Below are 18,654 nucleotides of genomic sequence, written 5' to 3' on the forward strand. Positions count from 1 at the left end.
CTGTCCTTGTTTTTGGCTTCTGTTCCTCCCCAGTTGTGAAGAGCCCCCTACGTTGGGCTTCATTGTGTATGTGTCTAATGAGCCGAGAGTGGAAGATGTGGGTATTTGATGGAGCAGTTCCCCCGAGTACAGCCTGGAGCTGAAGACTGGAGCCTCCCTGTCATTACGTTCCCTGAACCTAAGCTTCATCTCCCTGCCCCGAGATTTCTTCACTTCTGATGTGTTTTCATAGAAATCCATTTGTGTGTGTGTGTGTGTGTGTGTGTGAGAGAGAGAGAGAGAGAGAGAGAGAGAGAGAGAGAGAGAGTGTGTGTGTGTGTGCGCGCACGCACGCCATCTGGATCATGTGTCCAAAGTCTTGCACAAGGAATTGCATGATCCTAAGTGATTGCCCAAGACTACACACTTACCACATTTTCACTGTAGACAGGTCATGCTGCATGAGACTTGGGCACATTTGATTATCTGCATCTAGACTTGGGCATTCTAATGACCAATACTTGCTGGGCCTAAGAATTCCATGAACAGCATTTAAAAAAATATAGATGTCTGGGTCCATATGAAGCTCACTGGATCAGAACCCCTCAGCCTGGAGCCCTCTGATGTTTTCATTAGCTTCCAGGAAGTCCTGACAGTCTGTTCATCAACATACTGTTAGCCACCACTGCGGTCCAGCACAACTCCAAATCGAAGACTCAAGCGACTCTACAAGAAACTCTAGCATTCTTCCTTAGATTTGTTTGAATGCGGAAGTTCCACGCATTTCTGGTCTCTTATTATTACTGTCAGACAGATTGAAATGTCTGACTCACTTAGAGAGTTACAGTATTAAATACACTGCCAAGCAAAATGGTACGTGCCTATAATCCCAGCAACTCCAGAGACTGAAGCAGGAGGATCTCAAGTTCCAAGGCGGCCTCGGCAACTTTGTGAGACCCTGTCTCAAAATAAAAAGGGTTGGGAATGTGGCTCAATCCCCAGTACCAAAAAATTTAAATAAATAAATATGTTTCATGGTTAGGGGTTGCCTTCTAAATATATTCATTTCCGCCTGTTCTTTAACACTGGCTAGTTTTAAATCATTGGCATGTTAATCTAACACATGTGAAGATTTCTTTGCCCAGTTATCAGCTAAGAAAAGAAAAATACTCTTTCTTCATTTTAGCCTTTTAGGACACTAGTAAATAAAACTGGGTATGGATGAACACTGGTAGGCATTTGTGCAGAGACAAAAAAAAAAAAAAAAAGCATAAAAAGGAGCAGTGCTCTGCTGAGGTGCCCAGTTCCTGTCCCTGTCTACGCTAAGCCCCAGTGCCATCAGGAGTGCCTGCAACCATGCTATGATTGGAATATATTTTTTTCTCCATTAAAATTCCACGTTGAACTTTGGCCCCAGGGTGATGGTGTTGAGAGGTGACGGGACCTTTTGAGAAGGTTTGGTGTCTTTCTAGAAAGACTGGATAAATGAATGGGATTGACTGGTTCTTGAGAGAGCAGGTCGTTACAGTGAGCTGGCATGTCCCCTCTTTTACATGTGCCTCTGGTCTGCACACACCTGCCTGCTTGCTTTTCCAACATGCACGGAGCCATTCCAGTTCCTTACCAGAAGCTGAACAGATACCAGCACCATGTGCTTGGACTTCCAGAACTGTGAGTCCAAATACACTCCTTTACTTTATAAGTTACCTAGGTGCAGGTATTTTGTTAGAGCCACAGAAAACAGACTAAGAAAAGAACCCAATATAAACTGAAATGTAAAACTTCTTGTTTAACAACTTTTAAGAATATCAGCAGAGCAAGAGCAGGCCATGAATTCAATGAGGTGCCCTTCTGAGCACAGGGTGCCTGTTACTACACAAGTCACACTGCCATGGTGCCAACCCTGTCCTGGGTTTGGACTCAATTTTAGTAGCTCTGATAATAAATTATTTCTTCTTTCCTACCTGTTTAAGAGGAGCCTTTGGAAAAATAGTTAAATAATAATGGAAGAAGAGAGTTTTAAATCATAGTAAAGTTTTCTATTTTTTGTTTTAAGGTAAAGAGACTGAGGTTTAAGGTGCCCAATTTTTATTATCCTTTTTATTTTTAATTAATTAATTAATTAATTAATTTAGAGACAGAGTCTCACTAAGTTGCTGAGGGCCTCACTAACTTGCTGAGACTGGCTTGAACTCAAGATCCTCCTGCCTCAGCCTCTTGAGCTGCTGGGATTGCAAGCGTGAGCCACCATGCCCAAGTGTTGATAGTTTAAAAATAGTCACTTTAAAAACTAGTGTTTGGGGCTGGGGATGTGGCGCAAGTGGTAGCGTGCTCACCTGGCATGCGTGCGGCCCGGGTTCGATCCTCAGCACCACATACGAACAAAGAAAAAATATCCACAAAATAGCCAAGAATAAAAGAATATGAACAAGCAAAAGGAATAGAATTGTAAGTTACATGTAGTTCTATGATGAAAATGAACCAACGACAATATTTCTGTGTTTATTTGGAAGGTCATAATATATGATGCTCTTGTGCTTTAAAAAGGAAAATTTGAATTGTAACTTACATAAGTGTATGTGCCTTTTAAAAGTAACAGGAAGTTATGATCACCTTTATAGACCTGGAACATTCTGCAACGTTTTAGATGACTACACCTCATTCCCACCTCCTTATTGTTGAAAAGGTAGCTTACTTTCAACTGGGTTTGCTTTTATAAACAGTGGCTGGGATGAGCATCTTTATGTACGTATTTTTTTTTTTTTTATGAATTCCTTAGGATAAATGTATGGAATTAAAATTGGGCCAAAAGAAATTTAGCATTTGTATGAATGTAGGTCTTACCCCTGCCCATTGCCTCCTGCTCACGGGGCTGCCGCCATGCCGCCTTCCATCCATCTTTTGAAACCACAGAATTTGCCCCAGTCCAGGTTCTTGACACTTGTGTTCCTTCTGCGTGGAGGGATCTGGCTCTCTCACTACCTTAGGTCTCTCTGACCAGATGCCACCACTTCAGAGGTGCTGTCACTGAGCTTTCCATTGAAAACTGTAGCCTCCCCATCCTCTCCCTGTGTGACATTTGTCTCATATGCTTATCACGCTGAGTGATGTCCTGTCCTCTGTCATTTATGGGCTTCCTCACTCGTTGGAATATGACCTCCAGGAGGGCTCCTAACAGGTACTCAGTAAATGCTTGTTGAGGGAATCCAACAGATTGGAAGAAAGAGCTGAGTTTTTAAAGAGTAAAACTGAGTTTAGTTGGCAGAGAGCAACTTGGTGGGGCGGGTTGACTGTTCCAGAAGACCTCTTTGAGCAGGTGCCAGATGGAAGGAGACCTGCAGGAGGCAAGCTTGCCTTGTTCAGGGCCTGGTCAGAGGTGGGCCGAGGGCACATCTTGGGCCATTCTGAAGCGGTCATGCTCTATGTGAAAAACTTTTCAAAGTCATCAGAATACCTCCTATTGAGGATTGGCATGATGTGATTTGCATTTTAAAAAATCCTTTGAGTGCTACGAGGAGAATGGAGCACATAAGGTCAGATTAGGAGCTGTGACCACAGATCTGGGTCCTTCTCAGAGTCCAGGTGTATGAGAGAACAGCGGCTTGGGCTAGGATGGTACAATGGAGATGGCTAACAGTGAATGGGTCTAGGGCATGTTTGGAAATAGACATGGTAGGTCTTGATGGTGCATTGAATTTGGATAATGAGGGAAAGAAATTATGTACTCTTCAGAGGGATAAGTGCTAATTTGGTGGTGGCATGTGCGAGTGCCCATGTCCATGTGTGTATCCTGCATGGATAGACACTACACAGCACACATATGCTACATGAGGATATGCTATAGATGCAAGGTACCATGTGACTACATACTGACTAATGTCATGGTAAGTAGATTAGCCCCGGAACTTGGCTGCCCTGAATGGGTTCCTGGTTTCTTCCCAGGAAGGCTAGTCACATGGGTTCTGAAGTGGTCTAAGGTATCCACTTTAGGCAACAAGGGCAGTTCCTGGGAGTGGAGGAGCAATCAGGAGAGACCTGAAAACAAGGAGAGTCCCCTACAGAAGGACTCATAATATTTGTTCAGAAGAAGAGAAGAGATGGGATGTTGAAGGTCTAGGATGGCATCAGGAGAGGGCAATCTTAAGAATATGTTTTACTCAGTTGAGTTTTGAACTTTAAGAATAAGTAACAGGCTGGGCATGGTGGTGCATTCCTGCAATCCCAGCAACTTGTGAGACTGAGGCAGGAGGATTGTGAGTTCAAAACTAGTTTCAGCTGTAATCCCAGCATCTCAGGAGGCTGAGGCAGGAGGATGGTGAATTCAAAGCCAGCCTCAGCAAAAACAAGGCACTAAGCAACTCAATAAAACCCCGTCTCTAAGTCAAACATCAAAGGGGCAGGGGCACTGGGCACTGGGCATGTGGCTCAGTGGTTAAGCACCTCTAGGTGCCCCCCCCCCCCCAAAAATGGCATTATCAGAGTCTGTTGTGTATAGAGCACCAGCCATAGAGACTCAGTCTGTCACATGGCTTGTGTTATAGTGTCACAGTCTGCATCTTGGTTGCTTATGGATGCTGGGCTGACCTACACCCATCTCTGTCTTTTATTGCTAGTAGCACCTTTACTACTAACAATCTTGATGAGACCATTAGTTAATAAATCAAGGTCCTCTGTGCCCCTCACAAAAAAGGTCAGCGAAGACTGACTGTTGAGGACTCTGAGAATCCAAGACAGGGAAGAGCTGCGAGAGGCCTGTTCATTCCAGTTATGGCACCTGCCTGCAGCTGGTGCCCCGAATCTTGCCATTGACTTGAAAACTCATCGGATGGCAAGCTACACTGCATTTTTGCTGCTTGTAACCAAAGAAATGCTGATTCCTGGGCAAAAGAATGTTTTCATAAGTTAGAAATCTGCAAGGTTTTCAGTAAGAGTGTGGCTCTTATCTGCATGGCTTCTTGGAGGGGAGAGAGACGGGCTCTGGCTCCTTGCCCAGAATTATTATTGGGTTCATGAATGTGAGGTTCCTGGATAATAAGGGTGACCTGTGCCTCTCATGGTCTAAACTAGGAGATGACTGCTAAGGAATGTGACAGGGTTGTTGCAAACTGTATGATTTTCGCAGTCCCGGGGAGTCTAAGCCTGTGGTGTTGGCAGAATTCACCAAGACCTTGAAAACTGTGCAGCCTGAGCCATGCTGGGGATGCTACAGTAATGTCCCATAGCCTGGGTGGCAGAAGACAGCAGAAATATATTGTCTCACAGCATTAGAGGCAAGAATTCACTAAGGTTTGCTTCCACTGAAAATGGCTAGGAGGAACTTTCCTCTTCTCCCTCTAGGTTCTGGTGGCTTGCCACCAACCTTAGTGTCCCTTAGCTTATAGATGTATCGCTCCAATCCTGTGGTGGTGTCTCTCTTCCCCTGGTTGTCTGCTTATAAGCAAAACCATCCTATTAGATTAGAGGTCCACCAGACTCCAGTAGGATTTCATCTTACTTCAAATAATTACATCTATAAGGACCCTTCGAAACAAGGATACCTTCTGAGGTCAGAGGGTAAGGGCTTCGGTGCATCCTTTTTCTAGGCCACAATTCAACCTATATCGCAGGTCAAAACCTACTTGCTTATGATGGTTATGAGAAATTTCCAGTTTCTTGCCATGCATGAGTGATGTGGCCTTTGTCCTATTGTGGACTCACCTTCTAACCCCACTGCAAGCCAGCCTCTGTTGTTCAGAGGGCCACGGGCCACCGTTTCAGATGCGCAGTGGTCCTTCCAGTCCTAGTACTTGCCCCTCTATGCCTTGAATACTCACATTTTAGTGACCATCCAACCAAGGGACCCCAGGCTCTCTATATCATTCTTTTTCACCAAACCCATTATCCAGAGCACTTGCTACAAGCTCCTGCACCTTCAACATTCATTCATTCATTCATTCATTCTTTTATTATCTTGCCCCACCCCCTGCCCAATAGGAAATAAGTTCCAAGAGGCCCCAGACCTCGTTTGTTTCTCTCAGTGCCTATCCAGATGCTCATAAATGTATGTGAAGATCTCAGGACAGTGTCAGCATTGCAGTGAACACTGGTGAATCCCAGCCCATCAGAATTAGAATCGTGAGTTGTGCAGTAGAAGCCATTTTATCCGAACTGGGTGAAACTTTATTGTAGCTCAATTTGAGTGACCCTGTCTTCTGCAGTGACTTTAGACTAAGATGCAGAATCCTCTCCTAGCAGAATAAAGTGCATCTTAATTCTAAAATGAGATGAGACCTGAGTCTGGCCCAGGTCTCTAGCTGAAGTCACCTAGTCCTCTTTGCATGTATGTATATATGTATGTATTGGTATTTGGGATTGAACCCAGAGGTGCTTAGCCACTGAGCCACATCCCCAGCCCTTTTTATGTTTTATTTAGAGACAGAGTCTCACTGAGTTGCTCAGGACCTCACTAAGTTGCTGAGGCTGGCTTTGAACTTGTGATCCTCCTGCCTGAGCCTCCTGAGCTGCTGGGATTATAGGAGTGCACCCCTGCACCCAGCCACTCCTTATCTTTATTTGAAGGCAAAATCACAGCACAAATTGTGAGAAGGGGTTTATCAAGTTGTCTAAGGATCAGCTGCTATTCTTACTTGTCCATTTCCTGTAGCTCCCACCCTTCCTTCTCTTTTCTTTATTTCATTTAATATTTTCCATTCATTGGCCGCATAACAACAACCAGCACATTCCTCTTATGAGCTTCTTATTCTTTTTTGCTTTTCTGGTACCTGGGATTGAACCTAGGGCCACTTAACCACTGATTCACATCCCCAGCCCCTTTTTATATTTTATTTAGACACAGGGTCTTAATGAGCTTGTGAGCTTTTTAAGGTTCTGAGAAGTTCTGCCGCAAAAAATTTTAAGATTTGTGAAATCTGTCCTTTCTAAGCTTTGTTGGGCCACAAATCTTCTCTTCTTCTTCTTCTTCTCTTCTCTTCTTTTCTTTCTGAAGTCCTTTTCACCTCAATTAAGAGTTTGGAAGAGATGTGTTAATTAAACACATGAAACCCCTTCCTTCCGAGCTGAAACACAGATAACCTCCAGAGCATTGGGAAGATGCCCAAACTCTGGGAAGGGAAACGTCCTGTTTCTTAGTCTGACGTTGCCAGGCTATTCAGCACCAAATGAGAACTTGATTTGTGAACCAGCTAAAATGGCCCAATCCACAGTGGCAGACAAGACCTGACCCCTCGTTGCTCCTAATCCCGCCTTGCTGGGATAAGTGACCTGTGTTCAGAGGAGGGGCCCCTGGTCCTACTGGATCTGAGAGGCAGAGGTCTTAGTGGACCACTGTGAAAATGGACCACCCCCCGGGGACAAGAAGAAGCGCTACATGAACAGCATTCTCAGATGGGCAGAAATTCTAAATGTCATGAGGCTTCCCCACAAAGAGGACCCGTGCTGCAGAACTTAGCACAGTGGATATTTAGTTGAGCCGTGAGGCCTCTAGAGGGTACATTGTATTTATTAATTTATATGTCTACCTGTCAGGTCGACTGCATAATTACAACCAGGTGTTTTGCTTTGGAAAAACAACTTGAATATTTAAAAGAACTATACCTTTAATCTTTCAAGAATGAGTTCAAAAGACAGAAATTGTTTTTTTCCTTTATCATCATGTCATAAGATTCCTTCTGGGAGAGATTATTCAGTTGTTATTTCCCTCACCAGTGATTAAATCTTAATTTTCTGGAATAGGAGCATGCATGTTGTCTATAAAGCTCTTTGTGGATTTCATGTCCTGTGGTTGAATTTCCTGTGGATTACCACTGTTTTGTTTATAGCATGTAAATGGCCCTGTGTTTTGAGGTCCGTGTTCCTGTTTAATTTATGGCCCACCTGCTGCTTATCTGAGGGTCTCTGAGATCAGCACATCTGTCCCATATCATGAACCACACAACCTGATATTCAATCTTTGTTCTGAATCCGAAGGCCTCTTGATCCTTAAACAACCATTCTGGCTCACAATTTATTGAACATGAACTCTAAATGCCTATAAGTTCCAACAGAGTTGTTCCCTTCCTGGATCTCTGAGCCCAGGGTATACCCAGGGTACACCAGGGCCTTACACCTGCCAGGCAAGTGCTCTACTACGGAGCCACACCCCCAGCCAAGTGATTTGTCAGATAACTAAATAGCTCAAGAGGGAAGCTTCTTTTTCTGCAAATTTTTCATCTAATAAATGAGGAGGGGTGATGGAATTAAAATACCCCACCATGTCACACCCCTAATGCATTCACGAATCTAGGCAGCAGGCATCAGTGGCTTCCATCAATGCAGGGAGGCCACCAAATACTTGTCTGAGGAAACATCAGTACCACGAGTGACGTTCAATATCAAATAAATAAATGGCCCAACTGCAACCTGATCAAGCTGCTAAATCTAACAATCTGTTAAATGACACTTCAAGGAAACAATCAGTAAAATAGGAACTCTGGAATATTCTCCATGACCAACAACCTGATTTGTTCAACAACAACAACAAAATCAGAGGAGAAATAACGGAGGAAGTAACCCTAGCATAAGAGACCTCTCTGAACTGATCACAATGATACAGACCTCATTTGGATCCTGATTCAAACTATGTGACTCTGATTGACATTATATAACATGTGTATTAAGGTCTTGTTTGTTAAAGTCTTTTTATTTCAGACACATAAATTGCAGTGGAATAGTTATAGATGAACTAATATAATGTGTATCAAAATAAACTAGGTGGGGGTGTATTAGTTATCTATGGTTGTGGCACATAACACTCACAAATTTAATAGTTCAAAACAATGAACACTTACTATCATATAGTTTCAGGGATCAGGAGTCCAGGTGTAGCTTATCTGGGTTGTTCTGGCTCAGGGTCTCTCATGAGGTTGCATCAAGATGTTGGCGGGGGCTCCAGTCTTCTGAAGGTTGGCTGTAATGGAAGCTCCATTTCCAAGTTCATTCCTATGGATATGGCAAGTGATTTCAGTTCCTTGATAGCTTCAGTTTCTCATTCCAGAGGTACCTCCATAGGGCTTTTGCCAACACAGCATTTCATCTGCCTCAGAAAGAATTATCCAACAGAGATCACAAGACCAAGCAGAATGAAAGAACTAGTGTCACTTACAACCTAATCTTGCAAGTGGCATACTGTCACCTCTGCTGTATTCTGTAGGTCACAGGGTCCCACCCTGGTGCAATGTGGGCAGGCCCTCCACCAGGGTGTGAATACCAGGAGGTGAGCATCGTTGGAGGCCATCTAGAGGACTGGCTACCATGGGGGAGATGGAAGTAGAGGGTGGTGGAATAGGGATAGGACAAGATTGTCATGAGTTGATAAGACACATTTTATCTTATAAAAGGTTTCTGGGGATCACATTTGTATTTTAAAGTAAGAATGCTTGGACTTCAGTTCCAGCTCTGCCATGCAGTAGCTTTGAGACCTACTCAAGTGCTGTGGTGGTTTTCCCCTTACGTAAAGGATGGTCATAAGAGCACCTTCCTTATCTCTTGGGTTCATCATGAGGCTTGAAGGAGAAACAACTCATGAGTATTCAGAGCTGGACTAGGGTGCACAGGACACCCAATATATATTAGTTGTTGGCAATATCATCTTCTCTTCAGTCTCCGACACTCTGCGAAGCCTCAGCCCATCCCAGGACCACCTATTTCCTAGAAGTTTGTGATTTTCCCTACAATTTCCTTCTTGTTTCCTCCCCGTGGGCAGCCCCCTCCTCAGGCTGCTGCAGTGGACAGCATGTCTCAGTGTGGAGGTGTGTTTGGCCATGGCTTTGTCCTCTACAACCCAGATAAGCTACACCATGGCTTTGCCACTCTGCATTAAGTACTTTGTATTACCAGTGCTGATGCTCTGAGAATGTGGACCATGTGTCCTGTGTCCCCAGGAAACTGCTTAAAAGTTGAGTGTTCTTATCTGTTCAGCATCCTGTCTCCCCACCTATCCCCATGAAATCCTTCTGTCCTTAGAAAACCCCTTTGGTGAAATCTGGGTGAGACTCTTCCCCACTTTTTGGACTGTCACCCTAGGTTCTGAAAAGAGCACGTGATCCAGGCTTGGAGACCTCAGGGGTCCCATTCTCTGGCTTCCTGATGGGCTCAGACAACTGAGCTCATGAGTATTTATTTCTAGGGACTTTCTTTTAGAACTATTGCTTCATTTGGTCTTAGGTAGAGTTGCCAGACTGTGACAAAACACATAAACAAGGCACACAGTTCACTTTGAATTTCAGATAAACTGAAGATACAGCATTATTTGTTGATATAGTAGATAGATACGGTGTTATCTGAACCTCAAAAGGGCATTCTCTATTTTATCTGGGCATCATAGGCAGGCTAGGCTAGGAGAGTGTGAGATGGGCCATGTGGGCTGCAGAACGAAACCAAGGGGAGCCAGAAGACGGAGTAGGGACGCAGGCCCGAGAGCATCGTTGAGGCCCTGTGCTGAGGTGACTGCTCTCCTGCACTTCCCATTATATCAGCTGGTGACTTTCCTTCTGTAGGAAAAGTTGGCAGGGAGGAGGGTGGTGACATTTGTTGTTCCTTTTTAGGGTTTTGATTTGGGGGCTAAAAAGCCTCACTCAAAATGCAATGCTATCATATAGTTTCAGGGGTCAGGAGTCCAGGTGTAGCTTATCTGGGTTGTTCCGGCTCAGGGTCTCTCATGAGGTTGCATCAACATGTTGGTGGGGGCTCCAGTCTTCTGAAGTCATAGGGTCCTACTCATGAGACCTTGCACTTACTGGGTGCTTGCTATATGCTCACTCTGCATTAAGTACTTTGTATTACCTCAATAAATACCCACAGTACTCTGTATTATTTTATTAAATGCCTACAGTACTTAGCATTAAGTACTTTTCATTACCTTATTAAATGCCACAGTAGCTCTGTGTGTGTGTGTGTGTGTGTGTATATACGAAGTGGCCAAACTACGAAGTGGCCAAACTATTATTACTACACATATTTACTATGATGTGGGCACAAAGGCGTTCACCACAGTAATGGTTGAAAAAACCCAAATCCTAGGAACCTAAATACTCAGTCGGGGCCTAGGCTAATAAATGTTTTATGTCCCTAAAAAGTACAGTGTCATACAAGCTATTTGTTTATTCTCAGACTTGAATGAGAATGGAAGGGATTGAGAAAATTAAGTTTAATACTCCCATTAAGTTTGACAAAATAGAGGGATCATTGAAACAAACATGTTTTAATTGAATATAAGTTTTGTAAAGCTACACAAGTCTACCAAGTGATTATACCCCAAAGGCTTTTAATTTAATTGTCTCCTGGGGTCACTTGTCTGTGCCAAAATATGCCCCAGAAATGAATGTTGCCACCGTTCCAGGAGCAAGTGCGGCTCTGCCCTGGGTCTTTGCACCCACCCGCCTGCCTCGTTGGGCAGCAGCTCTGAGTTTGGTGCAGAGGGCGGTCAGCATGACAGTATGGGATGGTTTGGTGAGGATGAGCTATTGGCATCCACAGAGCCGCATCTGCTTCACATGCTCCCTGGATGCCGGCTGTAAACACATTGCTTCAGAGCAGAGGCATCCGCAGAGCTGGGCACCATGTTTGGAATTAACTGAAACTCTGACTTCTGTCAGCTCTCGCACACCACAGCTGATGAGGGCATTCTTCCTGAGAAACAAATTCAAATCAAATCAAGGTTTTCATGAAGTTTATGAAGGATGAACTTGGACCTTTGGAAATGTCAGAAAGACGTGCTGTTTACACACACACCACGGTACCTTGCTGAGACAAAGCAGGTGCTGCTGTCCCAGGAAACCTATGGGGTGTGGCTTTCCTCCATCTCTTGCAGGTTCACAGAGCCTGGATCCTGAGGTGCTCTTCTAAGTACAGGTGACCCCATAAGGAGGACCATGAGCTCATGAAAGGCTGCAGTCTTGCTCTGGACATCGTCACTAGCATGACCCTCTTAGCAGTTCTGTGGGCATGTGGATTACCTAGGTGGGGTACCGTTCTGCTTTGGAGAGTTCCCAGTTGTACAGGATCCCCAATTCTGAGCTCACTACCATCATCTTGCATGGAATAATTGGTGCTTTTGCCATTGAAATGAAGTTGGAGCTAATCTGTCTGATGTACCTGGTATGAAATAACATTCATTGTTCACATCCAGGATTTCTATCTTGTCTCTAATTTGGCTCTGCCATTAAACAGCTGCTCCCTTCAGACACTTCAATTTGTTCTACACAACGGGAAGGAGAAATGGGGAATGGCTTCTACACGGTTCTATCAGTGTCTGTACTTTCTCCCCCAAATTGCAAACAGCTGGTTGGTCCTAACTCTCTCCTGCCAGCTTTCTTGGGACATTCTGTTTTTCAACTTCGAGAAACACCACGACCCCACTGGAATCAAGTGGCAGTCTGATTTATGGGAGGCCGAGCTTGGAGGTGACCAGAGCACAAGATGGTGCCTTTCCTGTACAAGGCACTGACTGTGCAGGGCCCTACACCTTAGCAATTGCTAAGAAAAGGCTGCAAAATTCAGCCTCAGGATTTCACGGGCTAAATGGGAACATGGGGGAAATCGTGGGAAGGGTTGTGGGGTGTTTTGTCAGAAGGAATTACATCAGGACAAGGAGCCCATATTTACATTAAATAATCTCATGGCAATGGTGTCCGAGTCAGATTGGAAGACAGGTGTGGGCACCTTCTGGGTCTCTGATGAGTGGATTTTGCACTCTAAGTTTGCACTGCAGAACTATCAGAAGGCTTACTTGGAAATCTTGCCAAGGAGGTTGGCATGAAAGAGACAATGATCATTGGGACGCTGCTCATCTACACAGCCTGACCTGACTCGTGGAAACCACATTCCTCTTTTAGGAAAGGCAGATGGTACCACGTCTGGTACTGTCCAGCTCTGATAGAGCTGGAAATTGGAGAGGCTGTGAAGGGCTCTCTTATAATGCCTTAATTTTAGTTTGTCAATGAATGCATACCTTGAGCCACCTGACAGTCACAGGGCACAGTTATTCACTGGAGTCAAGTGCATTTGAGAAAAAAAAATACCTTCCCTGGAGCTGCCCAACAGAAGTCCATGTTTCTGGGACATTAAAAATGCCGTATGTGAATGGCGTAGTGGGCACCCAGGCGACGTATCTCCATGGATCACATATTTGCTCCATTGTTCCATTGGGTTTCACTTACAGACAGCACATTCAAAGGTAAATTTATTAACAGTTTCAAAACAGCAGCAGCAGAGCATGCAACCGCACATGGGGTCCTTCTCAGCATGGGTTCTGGGTCACTGAGTAGGTCACATACTCATGGAATCAGCCCTGGACAGGATCATGGTTTTACTGTATGCTTCACTTTTTCATGGAAAGGGACAGCTGTGTCTTGTGTGTGTTAAGGGGGGCTCTATTGCACAGGGCTGTAGGTATGGGGCTTGGTACTTTGAAACCCACTCAGCTTTATACTTGCTGTGCCATCTTGGGCAAATGATTTCTCCAAACTGAGTCTCCTTTAGCCTATGTATAAAATAGGACTGTGACCTTTCTTTTAGGGGTGTTAGCAGGATCAGGTGAAATACCGTATTAAAAACACACAGTGCCTGGCATGCAGGTGGTCACAATGCTAGGGTTGGCTGGTGTTGGAGGACGTGGTGAGGCAATTTCAGAAACCTTCCCGTGGCCAAGTGTCCTAATGGGTATGAATTTCATTCCTAAGGTCTGCAGTTCTTGAGCGACCCTGATGGGTATCACAGATAGGTGGCCATTAGCTCTCATTCCCACTAAATCTGTCTGTACACCACAGCTAGGACCATGGGCTATAAGGGATCTGGGGACAGCAGGGGTTGTTTTGTCTCCTGATGTCCACATTGGACTCGACTCCCCCATTTTGGATCGGGAGGACTCAGACATTTATTATAATCACATAGGGAGAAAATATAAGCACTGTTGTCACAGAAAGAGGGATCAGTATCATTCAACTAAATCAAATGCTGGTGGTGGAAGGAGAGGTGACTTCCCCGGGATCCTGCACTGGCCTGGATGTGGCGACTGTTTGGCAGAGATAAGCGGGCTCTGCGGTGCCTGCTGGCTCCTGGGCACAGGCAGCCATGTCGCGTGCGGGTTCATCTCCCGAGGCGTTAAGCTACACTAATTGCTTTGGAAGCAAGGCCTTTTCCTGGGCAGCAGCATATGTTGCATGAGTCGCCTGGAGCAAAGATAAAAAGCCACCCTCTTCTTCTGTTATGGAGGTTTCAGAATAAAATGGAACTGTCACCATTTCCAGTAAACTGTTGATTTTAATTCAGAAAGATGGTGAAAACTGGCCACCTTCTGGCGCAGCGTTGTTGAGCAGCTCCCCCTTACCAGTCCTGAGCCTTCTGTCCTGGAGCTGGCCTCTTGAGGACACTCGGGGCTTGGAGTCAGTGCAATCAGCCTTGTTCCTATCCACTTGGACAACCTGACCCTTGAAGGGCAAAGTAAGTCATTTTCCAGGTTGTGTGAGATTATATAGTTGCAAATCAGGAAGTTGACCTAGATGTCTGAAGAATAAAGCTTTCTAGGTTTTTATTTTATTTATTTATTTTTTTTTTAGTATTCAAATACTGAAGACAGTTCCTCCCTCCCTCCTCCTTTCTCTTTTGTGGAAGGCTTAAAACTTTTTAACCCAGGATGTCTCATCATCCCATACATGGAACATCTAAAACAACTTGCGCACTGAATGCATCATTCATGATAACTTCGAAATACATATTTGTGTTTTTTTTAGAGTTCTATTTTTTTTTTGAGAAAAGGAATAGGTACATGATTAGTGGTAATATTGATTCATATTATTGATAGTATTAATATTAGGAATGATAACAAATTTTAGTAAATTCTAGGCGATAACTGCCAACCTATTTTAATGCATCTGTATCAATTTCATTGATGGATCTGCAGAATTGAAAACTTGGGGCTTAATGAGTTAGTGAACTTGGAGATACACCTATATGGTATCGTGTATGTATAACGGAGTTTGAGGCAATGATACAGGTTGAGACAAAAGCCAGAGAGTGTGGACATGAGACAGTAACAGACTCACCAATATAATGGGTGATGTTACCTGGGCAGAGCCCCCATCTGCAAAACCCTAGTTTTCTTCTAATCACTTCTACATGTATCAAATGGGACCCTAACTAAATATTCTGAAGATGGCTAGCACCCGCCACTCTCACTTTCCCTGTGGTGACTACTCAGTTGCTGCTCTGACACTGATTTCCTTCTCTGCCATGAACCCTGGGGGAACAGTCTTTTCTTTCAGTGTGAAATGTGAAATGAAAACAGCCTCATCTTTCTCTTTCACTCAGTTCTCTTGGATGGCGGCTTTTTCCTGCTCCATACCCTTATGCATTAAGAGGGAATTGAGGGTGCAGACAAGGGAGGTGTCTCCTTCAGGCTTTGGAAAGGTAGAGGGGGATTGGGAATCATTTCTTACCTGCTGTTCCACTCCTAAGGTGGTGCTACCCACACCCACTCCCCAGGGCAAAACCCTGGTTGGAGCTCATGCTGCCTGCCATGGGGCACAGCAGGTGGATGGGATAGCTAAGACTAGAACTCAGTTCCTGACTCCTAGCTCGGTTTCTTTCTTTCTTTTTCTTTTTTCAGACCCCACAGGGTCTTTCTGCCAGTTGCTTATCTACAACAATGATAATGAGATGGCATTAAATGTAATTTTTTTTTTTTTTTTGTACTGGGGATTGGACTCAAGGGCACTTAACCACTGATCCACATCCCCAGCCCTTTTAAAAATATTTTACCTGGAGACAGGGTCTCACTAAGTTGCTGAGGCTGACTTTGAACTTTCGATCCTCCTACCTCAGCCTCCCAAGCTGCTGAAAATACAACAATTTCTGAATCTCACAGTGGCAACAATTGGGAGTAGAGGAGAAGAAATCAGTGGTGTGGCGAGAGATGCAGGGCAGTCAGCAGGTGGCTCTTTTTCCTTCCAGGAACTGCCCTTCAGGTGCCCGTGGCTAGGATTCACTTTTAGCATCATCACAGATGATTCCTGGCTGTTGGCAGCCAAAGCAGTGGTTGCTAAGCCATTAGGCACGTGAACACCGAGAGCCTGCTGTGCAGGAAGCGCCTGGCTGTGGCTGGCCCAGGCCCTCAGTGAGCCACACAGTGCCATGCCACCATGCCAGTGAACAAAGAAGAGGAGAAGGGTGCAGAGGTGAGATGAGGAGGATCATTTTTATATGGGAAAGCTCATCAGAGATGGTGTCTCACCATCCAGGATCTTCCTGATGTTTTAGATAACTGTAGGGACCCTTTCAATTAAGAGGCCCAAATCCAGCTAAAATTGGTTAAGCCAAAGGGCAAATTTACTGATTCACTTACCTGCAGAGGAACTGCAGGGATGTTTTCAATTAAGAGGCTCAAATCCACCTAAAACTGGTTTAAGCAAAAGAGCAAATTTACTGATTACCTCATCTGAAGAAGCTAGGCCTGGATGGAGGGGCTCAGGTCATGTCATTATAAGATCCCATCTCAGCCCCTGCACTGTGGGCTCTACCGTCCTTGGCTACCACCTTCATCTAGGTGAGCTCTTTCCCTGCAGTGTGAGCAGGTGATTGCGGACACCCCTGCTCCCTCCCTGACTCCTCAGCAATTCAGCTGGAAAGAGAATTTTCTCTTGTATTCCAGGAAAAGTCCAGAGATGGGGTCAGTTTCTTTGTGTGACTGTGACTGGCCCTTAGGGTAGAATTCACAGATCGGACAGGCCTGATAAATGGACCCACCCATTCATCCGGAAGGGAGAAAGATTAAACTCATCCCGACTGTGTAGAGCAAGGAGGACAGAAGGAAAATCAGAAGGGGAATGGGTACCAGGCAAGAATCCCACGTATCCACTTGGTACAGGCCTTAGTCCTTCCTCTGACTCATCGTTAGTCACTGGCATGAGGAGGAGAAATGACTAATGCATCTATGGGTCAGTGCTATTCAGGACTTTCTGCAACGATGATAATGGTGGTGTTCTTTCATCCGCGCTGTCCAGTGCAGTATCCTCTGGTCACATGTGGCCAATGACCACTTGAAATGTGGCCAGTGCTATTGAGAAACAGAATTTTTAATGTAGGGTAATTGCACTGAATTTAAATGTAAATAGCTATAGTTGGCTCATGGCTTCCATTTTGGACAGTGTGGAAGTTTCTTGGTGGAAGTCACATCATGGGAAATAGTTCTCTGGAAGGCAAGAGCTAGTTTTGTAGAAGAGTGGGCTGAGGGTTACATGCAGTCCCAAAGACCAGGCTGTTGATTTGGTTCAGGTTGTGGAGGAGAAACAAAGTGCAAGGTGGATCTGCGTAGCATGGGGGGAAGTATTCTAAGGGATGACTGGTCTGGGAATGCCTCCTGGGGCAGGAAGCAGGTGATGACCATACTGAGACCCCAAAAGTGGGTGAGAAAGAGCTTGGCAGGGGAGCCAGAGGATGGGCATGTGCCAAGTCCTAAAGTGGTCAGGATGGGTCAAGAGTCCCAGGAGATGGAACTGGAGAGTTAATTTGGAAATTCACGAGATTCCGTGTTTTCCCTAAACTATATTCAAAGCTAAAATGTGAATATTAAAGATAAATGTTATATCCAATGCATTCCTATGTTTTGAATGTAGAAGGAAAAAAACAGCTCTGATTGTGTGGGTCTAAGTGTCATCGGTCTTGTGACATGTGCCTGTCCACTCAAGGCTGGCATTTCATGTGACAGGATGGACACTAATGGCTTTTCTGCCTTGTTGTTTCAGCACTTCAGGGAGCATCTGGACAAGCTTTTTGCCAAAGGAATTGGAATGCTGGATATAGCTCTGAACGAGGCCTTCAACATTCTCAGTGATGTAAGCTCCTCTTTGATTTGCTTTTCTCATCTCTGAAAGAGTAACTGTGTATTGCTGTTACTATAAGCCCTGGGGGTGTTCTGAGTATAAACAGGCACACACATGGAGTGACATCCATGGCAGGGGTTGAGCCGGAGCTGGAGAACCAGCCAGAGGTTATTCAGGCCCTTTTGCAGCTAGAACCCAGGTAGCTGTGCAGGGAAGGCTGGTGCCATTTTGCAGGTGAGCAAACTGAGGCTCAGGGTGGATGAGTCTCTCACTCAGTGTGTGATAGGTAATTACGGCTGACTTCCAAAGCCCATCTTGGGATTTTTAATTTCTAGAGTCTCTTTTATTCGCATCTGTTGGCCCAATGAAGGCCAGTTCCACCTCCATCCTGAGCCAGTATCACTACAGAGGAAAAGAGGAAAACTAGAAAGGCAGGGGCCACAATCAGTCCCCTTAGTGTAAACCTAAGGCTGTTCCCTCTTGCCTTCCTCCAAGGTGATTAACATTTATGCTGGATTTGTATTTGGACATCTCTGGTAAGAGAATATTAGTGGTTTAGAACATAGCTGGATGAGGCAGGGGACCAGGCTGCCCCTTTAAATTCCTGTTTGAACACTAGGAGAGTGCCTTCCTGGGGGTGCGGAGCTCTGAATCTTAGCAGACTCTTCCCACATGGTAATGTTGAAAAACCTTATCACAATTTTGAAAGTTCACCCAATTTTTTATCTCAAAAACCTAGTGGCCAGGGCAGGGGGAGTTTACTCTGAACTGGAGGATCTATTTTTGGAAGTCTGTCCTGCAGTGGGTTTTTGTTTTCCTGCTG

At 44.8% G+C, this 18,654-nt stretch overlaps 1 protein-coding gene across 1 annotated transcript in view; it reads left to right on the forward strand.

Annotated features, from left to right (window-relative positions):
- Nucleotides 1–18,654, forward strand: part of Cacna2d3 (calcium voltage-gated channel auxiliary subunit alpha2delta 3) — an 870,922-nt gene that overhangs the window by 417,756 nt on the left and 434,512 nt on the right. The window contains exon 10 of the mRNA XM_076868261.1: nucleotides 17,754–17,843. Within this exon, the coding sequence (XP_076724376.1) occupies nucleotides 17,754–17,843 (90 nt within the window). The remainder of the gene's footprint in view (nucleotides 1–17,753; nucleotides 17,844–18,654) is intronic.

The sequence above is a fragment of the Callospermophilus lateralis genome, chromosome 1 (genome assembly GCF_048772815.1).
Source record: "Callospermophilus lateralis isolate mCalLat2 chromosome 1, mCalLat2.hap1, whole genome shotgun sequence".
Lineage (NCBI taxonomy): Eukaryota > Metazoa > Chordata > Mammalia > Rodentia > Sciuridae > Callospermophilus > Callospermophilus lateralis.